Source organism: Gastrolobium bilobum, unplaced genomic scaffold, assembly GCF_033153095.1.
Source record: "Gastrolobium bilobum isolate Gb01-03AN ecotype WA unplaced genomic scaffold, APGP_CSIRO_Gbil_v1 utg500, whole genome shotgun sequence".
Lineage (NCBI taxonomy): Eukaryota > Viridiplantae > Streptophyta > Magnoliopsida > Fabales > Fabaceae > Gastrolobium > Gastrolobium bilobum.
Window position 1 is genome coordinate 79,607 of NW_026896335.1, and position 14,637 is coordinate 94,243.

The 14,637-nt window shown below is 36.1% G+C and overlaps 1 protein-coding gene across 2 annotated transcripts; it reads right to left on the reverse strand.

The window, feature by feature from the left end:
• Positions 1 to 1,117: 1,117 nt before the first annotated feature.
• LOC133299031 (histone deacetylase 19-like) lies at positions 1,118 to 14,087 on the reverse strand. 2 transcript variants are annotated; one of them, XM_061498423.1, is made up of 8 exons: positions 13,953 to 14,087; positions 11,648 to 12,183; positions 10,383 to 10,823; positions 9,622 to 9,852; positions 2,367 to 2,437; positions 2,235 to 2,292; positions 1,654 to 1,725; positions 1,118 to 1,576 (listed from the first exon to the last, which is right to left on the reverse strand). In XM_061498423.1, exons 2-8 carry the CDS (start codon positions 12,173 to 12,175, stop codon positions 1,484 to 1,486), a joined length of 1,494 nt encoding a protein of 497 aa, XP_061354407.1. In that variant the 5' UTR covers positions 12,176 to 12,183; positions 13,953 to 14,087; the 3' UTR covers positions 1,118 to 1,483. The 2 variants fall into 2 exon arrangements, with proteins under 2 accessions (XP_061354407.1, XP_061354408.1); XM_061498424.1 differs by lacking the exon at positions 1,654 to 1,725.
• Between the last annotated feature and the right edge of the window lie 550 nt (positions 14,088 to 14,637).

Genomic DNA, 14,637 nt, shown 5'->3' on the forward strand with positions numbered 1-14,637 from the left:
TGTGATTAATACATTAATGACAATTAATTGTCATTTTCCTTCTTTTTCTGTTTTTTTATTGTGATTGGAACATTAATTCTGATCGGGCAATGAGATTGTGTCACCTAGAACACCAAGTTTGATATCCCTGGTAGCGAACTTCGTCCAGTCAGCTTTTCCTGCAAAAGTGTGCCACGTGTCACGAAATCATTGGCTACCAAATTCGCTACTAGTCGTAGCGAACTTGGACACATGACAGTCAACTTTTCCTGCCAAAATGTGTCACGTGTAATGAAATCATTAGCTTCCAAGTTCACTGGACACTGTAGCAAACTTGGACACATGACAGTCAACTTTTCCTGCCAAAATGTGCCACGTGTAATGAAATCATTGTGGAACAGTGGCACTTTGATCACTGTTCCGAGTTTGTGCACCCTGGCTTGTTAGGCAAGAGAAAACCTCCTTGCAGAACTTGATTTGCGTTTCTTGTTTTTGCTAGGCGTTATGCCTCCATATTTAGGGGAAAGATATTGTGACAACCAAGTTGTGTTACTACCAAGTGACTACCAATCAATCTCACCGTTAGATCGATTATGTTGATCCAACGATTATATTTATTTCCATACAAATATTTAAAGTGAAAGCATTAAATATGAGAAATCATAACCATACAAAGGTGAAAATAAATATAAAGTATTAAATTTGAAAAATCATGACCATACAAAGATGAAAATAAATATAACCGTTGGATCAATATAATCAATCTAACAGTAAGATTGATTGGTAGTCACTTGGTAGTAACACAACTTGGTTGTCACAATATCCTTCCTCCCATATTTATCAAAATAAATAAATAAATATAAAAACAAAATTATAATATTTTGAATCATTTGCAAAGTGTCTCAAACTTTAAAGTTGTCAAAGCTAATTTCTAAACTTTATTCATCGCTCAAATCCTTTCATTTAACTTCTCTTTAAGTTATTAACAAAATTCTCGCATGACAAAATTTAAATGATCCGTGAGTATTAAACCTTGACATTGATTACTTTATTCGTTAAATTCTAATTTTAAGCAAATTATAGACCTTCTTAGATAATTAGAAGGCGAAGAAAAAAAAAACTATAAGCAAATCGCATGCTCTACAAATAGTTTTCTCTCTCGTACTACAGAGATCTATTGACTTCGAATGAAATTGTAGAACGGACAAATCGATGAGCACGACCATGAGACTACCACGAAGAAGATAAACCATGAAACTAGTTGGTCGTGCTGTGCTAAAAAACCTAACAATTCCACGCTATATCACATATCACAGTAATATTATCATCAAAAGCAAAGGCAAGGTGGAACTATATCTCTTCAGTTTCCAGATGAAGCAAAAATTTGAAACACTTCAAACATCAGATGTCAATGAATGCCAGGCTGCTGTAAGAGGAAACTATAATGTACAGGTCGACATACTCTAGTTGTCAGAGAGAAGGGTGAACAATGCTCATTATTGCTTCATCTTGACCTGTGATCAGAAAGCTCGTTCAAGTTATCCTGCTCTTCTTTGATGCATGGCTCATCCACTGCCATTGAATCCATCCCTGACACCTGAAAACATGCAATTTTAACACCTTCAGAGCGATCTTATAAAATGAAATTTTAGTTTAAAGGACAAAACATTCAACCTTGGAGTACGCAATCTCCTTGAAAGTCATAACAAACTCTCTTCCACTGTCTAGATGTTTATGATAACCTTCCTGAAATTCAAAACAAGTTCCTAATTTTCAACCTAAAAGGAATTAATTCTTCCTAAAACTTTGGAACTAGGCAATTCATTGTACAAGCACGTCATTTAGCAACACAGAAAATAAGGAGACAAGAAACATAACTAGTGCCCAATTGCTAGGAAAACAAATAAATAAAAGGATACACTTGGTCTTGGCCACATTGGAGGGTTTTCATAAAATACATTGACTTGTTTAAAAAAGATGAAAACGTCATTTATATAGCAAAGCTATAGTTATAGAAAGTTGAATCTTGACTGAGAATCCAATTGGGTTTTGGATAAATCCTTTTCATGTTAGTAAATTTTAAACTTCAGCGACAAAGTCATCAACCAAAGTATTAAAATGAAATACCATTCTCATTATATTCACTATACTGTACTAATTATTCTGATACATAGTTCATTTGATTTCAGACAAAATATTAAGATGATTATTTGGAACTTTTTTTTGCAAAGCAAAGAAAACAAGTTGGAACATACTGCATCTTTATGCTCAGCTTCAACATATTCACATTTCACCCTTCTGGGAACAGGACTTCTGTAAAAATAGAACTGTTATGAGCTTCAAAAGACAGACTATCAAGATGGGACTGCAAAAACACAAGAGGATACCTATCATCATCAACCTCCATCTCAGAATCAGGATCCCATTTTTCATCTCTATCATCTTGATCTTCATCTCTCTAAAAGATGAAAAAGATGCAAATAAGTTATCAGGATTTACACAGGCACCCAACTCATTCAGTGACAGTAAATGATAAAATAAAATCAAACTATGAAAGAAAAATATAATGGATGGTCAGAATATCTAGAGGATATCACATAATATCATAATTGTATTTTAGAATAATTTAGTGTATTTTAAATGATCTCTCAGGATTAATTTGCATAGTAATCTCATTATTATGTCTTGGAATGGTTTAGAGTATCTCAGATAAGCTCTAAGGATTAGTTTTGTAACATATCTTTCATATCAAATCAACACCGATTTCAGATGATTTAATCTCTCTTCTTCTTTCCTACCTAACTTCCTATAATTTTAAAACGATATCAGAGAGGTATCATCCCGTATGATCCTTTGAGACTTATCTTATCACTATTCAGCTGCCAAGTTTTCTAAAGTTTTAAACTCTTTTGTTGGGAATATTATGGTTGTTGTATGCTGCCGCTGCCCACCAACATCAACATTTCCTTTATCTCAAAATAGTTGGGGCTGGTGGTAGATGAAACCAAATGAAAAGTACGAGAAAAAAAATTGAGGAAAAAGAAAAAGAAAAAAATGGATAAAAATAAAATGAAAACACTTAAGATTAAAGAATAATTGTATATTGAATAATCATGTGTTACAATATACAAGAGCTCTCTATTTAAAGAGACTAAAAGATCTAATGGGCTAAGCCCACAAGATGTGGGACTATATAAACCGAACTATTCTAACAATTACTTTAACACTCCCCCTCAAGCTGGAGGATATATATTGTAAGCACCTAGCTTGCCATAAATGTATTCAACTCGAGGACCCCTAAGAGCTTTAGTGAAGACATTCGTGAGTTGGTCATTGGAGTTGACAAATGCCGTTTAGATTTCTCATGACTGAATCTTTTCTCGGATGAAATGACAATCGATCTCTATATGTTTGGTTCTCTCATGAAATACATTATTAGAGGATATATGTAGCGCAACTTGATTGTCACAAATGAGAGTTATGGGTTGTTTTCTGTTCACAAAGATGGAACTCTAGAATTAACTGCTTTAACTAGATTAGCTCGCAGGTAGCAACTCTTATTCCACGATACTCGGCCTTTGCACTAGATTGGGCAACAACAGTTTGTTTCTTACTTTTCCAAGAAATCAGGTTTCCTCCAAAGAAGACACAATAGCCTGAAGTAAAGCGCCTACCCAAGGGCGATCTTGTCCAATCGGCATCTGAATAACCACAAATTTCTGTATTTCCCTGATCTAAATATAATAAACCTTTCCCTGGTCCTCCTTTGATGTACCGAAGGATCCTCACAGCAGCATCCCAATGAGAATCACAAGGAAAAACAAGGAACTGACTAGCGACACTAACAATAAAAGAAATGTCCGACCTAGTCACAGTGAGATAATTGAGCTACCCAATCAACCTCCGATAACGTACAGGATCAAATAATGGCTCTCCCTGTCCGGGTAGTAATTTGATAGTAGGATTCATTGGTGTATCAACCGACTTACATCCCAACATATCAGTCTCCTCTAGGATATCTAAGGCATATTTCCTTTGACAGATAGAAATATACTGTCTAGACTGTGCTACTTCAATCCCTAAGAAGTAACGAAGCTTACCAAGATCTTTTGTTTGAAATTGACTGAACAAATATTGTTTTAACCGGTGAATCCCAGTTTGATCACTTCAAGTGAGAATAATGTCATCGACATAGACTAACAGATAGATGCATTTGTCAGGAGATGTGAACCTATAAAACACAGAAAGATCGACCTTACAGCGAATTAAGCCAAAAGCCTGAACAACAGAACTGAAACGGTTGAGCCAAGCCCGAGGAGACTACTTGAGGCCATATAAGAACTTACGAAGTTTGCACACCATCCTTGATGATGCACTTACAGTTGACTCATTATACACGGCTCAACCATTGATTGAAGAAGCTTGTAGTCAACTAGAGTTGTGGCCTAATTTATATGGCCCAATTGTTGAAAGAGGCAATGATTTGAAATACAACAAATTACAATCGAATCCAAGTCCCAATAAAGCAGCAGGTGTGATTGTGATTTGTTTGGGAAGAAAAGGAAAACAACATATTTGGAATGATTTGAGATTAAAGATTTGGGATGTATTTTGAATTATTTATTTGTAATTTTTTATTTATTTTTTAGATGTTAATTACTTTTATTTATTTTAGTAAGTTTTATTATTTTTAGAATTTTAGATTTTTGAATTTTAAATCAATTTGTAATTAGTCTATAAAAGGGTGCTTATGACCCTTATTCTAGGAGTTGAATTTTGTTATTTGAGAATTATAATTGAGAACCGGAGGGTTACTCTTTTGTGAAAATCCTAACTTTCTGTTTAGCCACTTTTCTATGCGCTTTCGGCATCATTTGGTATCAGAGCACTAGGTTGCCTTCAACCAATGGCTGAACAGAATCGTGGAGGTCGACGACGGCGGAGTCACGAGAGTAGGGAACGTGGATTCGTTCCTGAAGAATATAAACAATTGTGTCAGATTGACCTGCGAGACATAGAAAATGAAGAGCTCGGAAGGCGGATCCAGGATTTGAAGGAACAACTTGAGCAAGCGTTGGACAAGAAAATTCAAGTTTTGAAGCAACTATGTGTGCGGCCACAGAGAAAGAGAAATCAAGATTTGGAGCGACGACTCATGCGGGTATGCATGAAAATTCAAATTTTGAAGCAAACTCTTATGGAGGTGCAGAGCATGGAAAGTCAATATTTGGAGCGACGACTTGCGTGGACAAAGTTGGGCATTCAATCCGAAGAAGGAATGGAATTAGATGACGCATCTGATGACGAAGAAGAGGACGTCAATCCCTTGGGGATTCTAAACCAAGGACAGAATTGGGAAGTACGACCTGAAAATCAGTCCACTTTTCAAGATATCGAGATGCAAATTAGCATTCCAGACTTCGAAGTCTATGATCATAATCCAGTTTGTGATGATGATCTGATCTATGATGATAATCCAATTTATGATGATTATCCAATTGTTGATAATTATCCCATTTATGATGATTATCCATCTTATGATGAGAATTCAGTTTTTGATGATAAGCCAGTCTATGATAAATCTGATGGAGAATCAAATTATGGAGATTTAAAAGAGGAAGATTTATCATATGAGTTTTTGTCCAAAGAAATTGATATCAGTGGAGATAAACAAGATTCGAGGACGAATCTTTTTCTAGCAGAGGAGAATGATGCACTTACAGTTGACCCATTGTACACGGCTCAACCATTGATTGAAGAAGCTCGTAGTCAACTAGAGTTGTGGCCTAATAAATATGGCCCAATTGTTGAAAGAGGCAATGATTTGAAAAACAACAAATTACAATCGAATCCAAGTCCCAATAAAGCAGCAGGTGTGATTGTGATTTGTTTGGAAAGAAAAGGAAAACAACATATTTGGAATGATTTGAGATTAAAGATTTGGGATGTATTTTGAATTATTTATTTGTAATTTTTTATTTATTTTTTAGATGTTAATTACTTTTATTTATTTTAGGAAGTTTTATTATTTTTAGAATTTTAGATTTTTGAATTTTAAATCAATTTGTAATTAGTCTATAAAAGGGTGCTTATGACCCTTATTCAATGATATGTCTGTTTTTACGTTCAGCCACCCTATTTTGTTGTGGAGTGTAAGGACAAGTGGTTCGATGTAAAGTACCTTGTGTAGCCAAGAAATTAGAAAAATCAATATAAACATATTCCTTAGTATTATCACTACATAGAATACGAATAGAAACACCAAATTGAGTATAAATCTCAAGAAAAAACTTTGTATAAATGGAAAATAAATCAGAACGATTTTTCATTACATAAATCCAAGTACAACGGGAATAATCATCAATAAAGGTAATAGAATACTGAAAACCTAAAAAAAACAAAGTACGATTTGGACCCCAAATATCTGAATGAACAAGAGAGAAAGGAGCATTAGCTCGTTTATTGACTCGACTGGCAAAGGAAGAGCGTGTATGTTTCCCTTGCTGACACGACACACAATCTAAAGACAATATCGGATAAAAGAGGAACCATCTTCTGCAACTTCGAAAGACTTGGATGACCGAGGCGACTGCGGATAAGTTGTGGAGATTCTGTGAGAGAGCATGCCACTGAAGGACGAGGCACAACCAGATAGTAAAGTTCTCGTGACTCACGACCCACTCCAATCATCTTCCCCATACCCGGATCCTGCACAGAAACAGAATAATTAGAGAAAGTAATGGTGCAAGTGAGGGAGTGGACCAATTTACTAATAGAAATTAAGTTATAAGGGATGCCCGAAATGTAATAAATAGATGTCAAGGTCAAGGTGGAGGTTGGACGAGCTTGTCCAATCCCACGAACTGGGGCTTTGGTTCCATCAGCAAGGATCAAAGAAGGTAAATGATCAAAATAGGTAAGAGATGTAAGAAGTTTCTTATTACCAGAGAGATGATCGGTAGCACCTGAGTTAAATATCCAAGGGTCAAGTGATGTAAAATGAGAAACACAAGTAACGGGATTACCAGTATCTGGAGCGGAAGGCTGAGACTGAGGAGAAGCCTTCTTGAGAAGAGTCTGGAGTGCAACATAGTCTGCAGGTGAGTGAGAAATTGAACCAGAGAATGCAGTGTCTGACTGAGCTATATTCGCAGCAAAAGATGGTCGCAGGTGAGGATACTTCGTGTAACAACGATCTTCAAAATGACCAAGCTGCTGACAATAATTACAACGAGGTCTCTAACCACGTCCGCTTGGGCCCCTGCCACGACCGCGACCACGTCCACTGTTCCTGCGAGTGTCAGTATGGGAAACAAGAGCAGTGGAATCAACAACAAAAGATGAATCAGGAGCAGAAATTGATTTCTTGTTGAGATTCAAGAGGCGTTGGTAGGTCAATGATAGACTAGGGTCCCCACTAGTCAAGATAGTGTCACGGACAACATCATACTCCGTGGGAAGACCAAAAAGAGTGGTGACCATAAAGAGACGTTCCACCTGTTTTCGATACACAGAAACATTAGAAGGGTATGGCATCATGTCCAAGTACGCCTACATTAAAGATCAACTTTTCCCAATATATATTTTCATCTGAATATCAGATGATTTGCGCAACTTCATGAGTTGAGACATGATAGAATAGAGCTCCTGGATATCATTAGTGTAGAGGTGTTTGGCTTCCTCCCACACTTCATAGCATGTTTGAAAAGCGTAGAAAATATCCAACAGAACTGGATCAATAGACTGCTAAAGAATACTCAAAAGTTGATTATCAATCCTTTCCCATTCAGATTTCTTAGCCTTAGGGATACCAGTAGGTGGAACAGTGAGATGACGCCCATGCCCTTGTCCAAAGAACCAGACACGAATAGGGGTTGGTCAATTCTTGTAATTATCAGAACCTTTCAATTTGAAAGGAGGTAACGGGCCAAACATTAGTAGAGATGATTCCTGAGGAAGTTTTAGCAGGAGGAGAAGGAGAGTTAACCTTCGAGAGATCAGGGGACACTGCTGCCATTAAAGACAAAATATAAAAGCTGTAAACGGAGGCAAACGATAGCCAATCAAGAAGAAACACGCGTTGAAAGTGAGACCCACAAAGAACCAAGCACAGATCTGGAAAGAGGAGGAAAAACCGAGCTAGTCTGTCCAAGAATGACCGGAAAAGGAGAAGGAGTCGCGCGTGGGGACTCCTCTGATGATGGGTCTTCCATAGACTTGGTCGCTGGAGAGAGAGGGCTCTGATCTCAAGCTTTCCGGTTGAAATTGACGCTGAGACAGTACTCTGGTGGCCTGAACAATGACGAACGGTAGTTGTTGGAGGCGGGCAGTGATTCTGACGGTTGAAGAAACAAGTCGGAGAGACGCACGATGTAGAGAACCTACCAGAGGGCACACGGTTGATGAAAACCTTGTTGAAAGAAAGCACGGCAAAGTAGAAGAGAACACCTAAGTACTGGGCTTAGGGTTTTAGCGGAAGCGGATCCCCAGAACGAAAAAACTCTGGTTCCAACTTGAGATTAAAGAATAATTGTATATTGAATAATCGTGTGTTACAATGTACAAGAGCTCTCTATTTAAGGAGACTAAAGACCTAATGGGCTAAGTCCACAAGATGTGGGACTATATACACTAAACTATTCTAACAACTACTTTAACAAAAACAAATACAAATAACACTATAAATGAAAACATAGCAATGAACAATTATGAAGAATAAAATAAAATAAAGTGAAAATAAGTGAGAATTGAACATAAGAGAGAAAAATAAAGTAAAAATACAAATACATAAAAATAAAGAATAAAATAAAGAAATAGAGAGATAAAAATAAAGAAAAAGAGAAATAAATATATAAATAAGAAAAGAAAATAGAGAGGGAAAAAAGTGAAATAAAAGAAAAGAAGAAAGGAAAAATGGGAGAGGTAAATAAAGAAATAAAGGGAGATATAGGGAAAAAGACTAAAAAGGGACCATCTAGAACGTAGGAAGAAAAATAGGTTTAGCCCTCCACAATGCTAATAGCTTTCTTCTAATCCGTCCTAAGACATAACATCCATCAATCTATATCCCACTTCATTAAGTCCTGCTTTACTATCTTCCCTTAAGTAAGTTTTGACCAGCCTCTTACTCTATTTTTCAGCGCTATTCCTTACCAGAGTCCCCACCATTAGGCTTGTCTACTCCTGGTCTGGGATTCTTGGGAGTTTCAGGCTGAACATGATAGTCGAGTTTGCACCATGATATGCTATTCAAACATTTTTCTAAAGTGTTAGTGCCAAAGGATATTCAAATACTACTCAATGCATATCTTTGACGCAAGTTAGGCAACTACTTCAATAAATTATTAAGAGAAGATGATCTACATAAGAGAAATGAAGAATAAAAAGTGTTAGAAAAAAAAAAAAAAAAACAATGTATTATGCAAAAGCAACCTCTTGAAGATCAGCATCAGGCGACCTCCTGGAATGGGAAACTAGGTGCATATTGGGTTAATGGCAAAGTATATTTAAATATTCAATGCATATCTTTAAAGTAAGTTAGGCAACTACTTCAATAAATTATTAAGAGAAGATAATCTATTTAAGGGGAATGAATAATAAAAAGTGTTAAAAAAAAGTATTGTCAGTATATGCAAAAGCAACCTCTTGAAGCTCTGCGTCGGGTGGTCGCTCCTGGAATGGGACACTGGGCGCATGTTGAAGCCTAGATAAATTGTCAAGAAGTTTTGCTCTTATTTCATCCAACGAATGTCGGGAGTTCTTGTTTTCCATGTTACTTGGAGCAACATGAAGAGTATAGTCAGGACCAAAATATTCATAATACTCATGTTGAGGCATCTTATCATCTAGATCAATCCCGAGAGCAACACCAGTCTGATCAACAACCAATAGGAATTTGTTAATCTGAGGAACAGTTCCTGCTTGAAAGACGCAATATTTCATTTTGCACACATATCCGGTTTACAGCTCAAATCTACACACATTAGTGCCACATATTGATTCCCATATATTACATTTGAATAGGACTGCAAAAAGCCTAAAATAAAACCACAGTAAGATGTACGTCCAGTTTTAATTCTTCGCTCTGTTAGATGTTTTTATAACCTTTTTTTTTTCCCCCCACAATGTCATACAATTAAATGTCTACCGCTGCTAGTGAGTTGTGAGAAACATAGGGCATTTCTCGTACTATAGAAAGAGTGTGTGCATGATTTATTGTGTTATGTTCATTGACATTTCAGTGCCTGAATTGGTCTCCCTCACAGAAGACTCCCTTATTCTAAAATTACTATTGAGCACTTAAATATCAGGCGTCACTGCTCACCCTTTGAGGGGACAATGATAAAATAATCCAACCAAAGAGTCAACAAAGTAGGAAATGTACACGCAGAAGTACATAATACCTCATAACACCAGCAACGTGCCACATTTCTTATTGTATAGCCACCTCCCCCAAGCAACAGAAGTGGGACATTAAAAGATCTCATATATTTGACACACTCTGCATGACCTTTTATGGAAAGATTGAAACAACCTAATCTGTCCCCGGATAAAGAGTCAGCACCACATTGTAATACCACAGCACCAGGCCTAAAAATCTCCATCACCTTTCCCATTATTGGCTTAAACAAGGACTGATAGCTCTCGTCATCAATTCCATCATCCAGGGGAACATTTAGTGAATAATATTTCCCTTTGCCATACCCAATATCACGAATATCACCTGTTCCAGGAAAGTAATCCCCAAACTTATGAAACGAAACAGTCATGACCCTATCAGTCGTGTAAAAGGCCTCCTCTACACCATCACCGTGATGGATATCAATGTCCACATATAGAACACGCTGCATAATGATAAAGGAAATGCAGATTACAATGAAAGAGCACTTAAGACAAAATATTCAATATAAAACATTTGATGCTATAAAGAAGTTCTAATGTAACCAGCCACATTTGGGATAATAATCAAGTCTGCCTCATTATGCACATCAATATTCCCTTCAAAAAGTGGAAAGGGAGCTCTAGCTCAAATGTCATCCTCAAGGAGGAGGAAAAGATAGATTCACATCAAATTTTGACAAAAAAGTAGGACAAGTTCTTAGAGCTCAGGCATTAAAAAATAGTTAAATACAAATCAGTTTTTGAAATAAGCAACTTGGCAAAAACATCCTTAACAATTTCCTAATTATTTTAGCACCCGCAAGCCTGAAACACATACTACTTTAAGAGTTAAAAATAGCTAGCAATTACAATTCATGAAATAAAACTACTAGTTTAATATCTATAAAGCACACTGAAGGAACCAGTTCGCCAAAACGCTTGAGCCATTAGGACAAGCCCCAAAAATGGTTTCATTTTATATATCTATACTAATAGGTCAATGTTAAAAACAATATTCCAAATAAAAAAAATAGGTTAACTGCATATTAAGGTACCAGGGAATAGAAAATTCATGTCTAAAACAAATAAAATCAACACAGGTAACTCTAAAAAGGTGGACCATTAATAAGTGATAACGAAAAAGCATACTACATGGAACTAGTATTACCTACATGCATGCAATGGAATTTTTGAAGATGTTGGTCATGTAAAGAATAAATTCAATCCAAATTAAAATCAGCACAACCATACATCAAGAAGATAATGCAGGAAAGTAGATTTGGTAAACCTCATGTAGTTTGAGAAGTTCCAAAATACCCAGCACAATGTCATTTACATAGCAAAACCCAGAAGCCTCACACTTCTTTGCATGATGTAGCCCACCAGCCCAATTTATTGCAATATCGCATGCTCCATGGTTCAATTTCAGAGCACCACCAACAGAACCTCCTGCATATGTCTGGCAGAAAGAGTAGAGACCATCAAACACGGGGCAGTCTTCACCAACATTAAACCTCTTTAGCTGTCTCAACTGATCTTGCTGTGTTTCTGGGGTGATGCCCCTCAAAAAAGCCACATAATCATCAGCATGGAACTTGCAGAGGTCCCTGTCCTTAGCAGCGGTAGGCTTCAGGACCTGCATGTGTTGAAGCAACCCATAGTGGGCTAAAAGAGCATGCGTCATTCGAATCCTATGTGGTTTCATTGGGTGACCCTGGCCGTAATAATAGTTTCCAACCTCTGGATCATAGAAATAAGAAACCTTTCTCTTCGTACCATCTGACCCTGATGGAAGGGAGTTCCCTCCACTTTCCATCACCCAAGCTATAAATAACCACAAATAGTGTTAATCAAGAAACATGATGATAATTACAATAATAGTGGTTAATAATAATGCAAACAAGCAAAAATTCAATAATATTAAGTATAATCCTTGAGTATTTAACAATATAAGATCATGAGGAAAGGCAAAGATCATGCATTGATCCATAATAAGCACAGTGGTCAAAAAATTGTGCTTCCTAACAGCTGAACACCAGTAGAACAGAATACAAATTAACTAGCCTTTCATACATTAGAAATCAACTCTCCATCTAGCATCCACAGTTCAAAACTGAGCAGAGAAATTAGCCCATCTTGCTTAGTTGCCAAGCTAAAAATGATTTCAAACTGGTGCAATTACAAAATATCAAATATGTACATCATTGTTGTTCTGACTGGCAATTGAACTACCACGATATACTCCCAAACACAAAATTCAAGTTAAATACCCTAAAAGATGCTTCAGAGTTCAGACTCGTACTGTAGGCTAAACACTAAAACATGCATAGACATGAAAGACCAACCGAAGCATACATGAAAAAGGCCATCAAAGAAAGGATGCCGGAACAGTGTAACATGGAAAATCATATAGCAATTAGTTTCTTATACTTTTTTCCCTTTTAGCTTTTTGAATTCCATTGGCTTAGATATACATATTCCTGAAACAGAAATTACTAAAGGTATCAACGAAACTGAAATTGTGTTGGCAAGAAATTTCTTTTTAACTTCGAAGGATAATTTGTAGAAGGGGAACTTGACACAACAATAGGTCGCCATGTGTCCTGCAAGTCACAGTTCACAATTTAATTCATGTAATCTGCCTCTTGCAAATACATGTGTAAAGAACTAATTCAACCCAATCTCTAACATACCTCCTCATGTAAGAGCCCTTTGGGCTTGAAGCGTAGATATTATACAGACCCCGTTTTTTATTTACCTTGTGCTTATTTTAATTCCACTAAAAAGTAAGGGGTGGTGAGATCGAATTCGTGACCCTGTGGTCACTGAAGCTCTGATATCATGTAAAGAACCAATTCAACCAGAGGGCCTTCTTAATGGTTTATATTATTCTCCAAGAGGAAAGGTTGCCTACTATACAGCTACACGATAGGTATTACCCTTCCATGGACTCACGCATAGCGGGAGTTTCATGACACCGGCCTGCCCCTTTCATAGCATATTCTATGTGCACAAAATGTAGTAAACAGGTTTGCTTAAAGTGTTTAATGGTGTGTCAAGCATGCAATATATGGTTTCTCACCAATGGGGCAACCAATAATGAACAAATTTCCATAGGTAAATTGGAATTAAATCACGAAAACATAGTGGGTATTTAGTTGATTAAGAGAACGAAAAATATAAAAACCTTTGCAATAATTTAGTAATATAGTCAAACAGGATGCGTAAGGTGAGCGGAAAAAAGGCCAGAGGATGTAGTTTTCACTTTTTAGCCTCCGGAGATTTAGAACGAAGAAATATGATTAATTGGGACAAACCCATATTCACGAAAGAAAATAAGATCTGAACAAGGCTACATGCCATTCAACAAGAAACTGCAAACGAAAGAGAGAAAGAGAGAGCGAGAGAGAGAGAGAAGAGAAACAAATAGGAAAACACCGAATGTATCAAATTACTAGCTAGTGTCACGAGAAGTTCGATATAATAACATAGAAACCAGAGCAAAGTAATTATTGGTGTCAATAATGCATATTTTTTCAGAAGAATAACCATGAAATAGGATATGGATATTTACAGAGACGGAGAATTCTCACTTTCGGTCTAGCAGCGCAGTCGAATGGATAGTTCAACCAGCTCCAGCTCTGAACTTGATATTCTTTTTTATAGTTAAAATACGAGTCATATCTCTGCTATTGGCAGAGTCGCAGGAGACGGTAGAGAAGAGGATTTGAAGTGGGCTAAATTTGGAGAATTTTTCTTAAAAATATAATTTATCATAAAAATTATGGATTTATCATCTATCATTTAACATGATTACACACACAATATTTTTTGGGGCCCGCAGCAAAAAAAAAAAAAACTTGACACGCAAAACGAATCTCTATAACATAACACAATCATTTTTCCTATAACATAACTCTTATAAAATGCAAAAAATATTTATCATACAAGGCAGATTTATTTATGTAAGTATCTTAAAAAAAATATTTATTCACCCTTAAAAAAACAATTCGACCAAGCATAACCACGTGATGAAAGATTTATATATATATATATATATATATATATATATATATATATATATATATATAAATATTTCTGCAGTTACTGCATATAAGTTATCTGCATTTATTTCCAAAACAACGTCGTTTTAGGATTAAAATATTAAAAAATTATAATTATAAAGACTATAATAATCCTGGAATAAATTAAAAATACAAAAATATCATGATTTCCACTCCAAAACGATATCGTATTGGACTTACTGTAGATAACTTA

What these genes read in the sequence shown, in the direction of transcription:
- LOC133299031 (XM_061498423.1), bottom strand. Translation starts at nt 12,175, where the DNA reads ATGGAAAGTGGAGGGAACTCCCTTCCATCAGGGTCAGATGGTACGAAG. An exon ending in CCGACGCAGAGCTTCAAGAG is followed by an intron (nt 2,438 to 9,621) that starts GTTGCTTTTGCA and finishes TTCATCTTTTAG; the next exon opens with AGAGATGAAGATCAAGATGA. An exon ending in AAGCTGAGCATAAAGATGCA is followed by an intron (nt 1,726 to 2,234) that starts GTATGTTCCAAC and finishes TTTGAATTTCAG; the next exon opens with GAAGGTTATCATAAACATCT.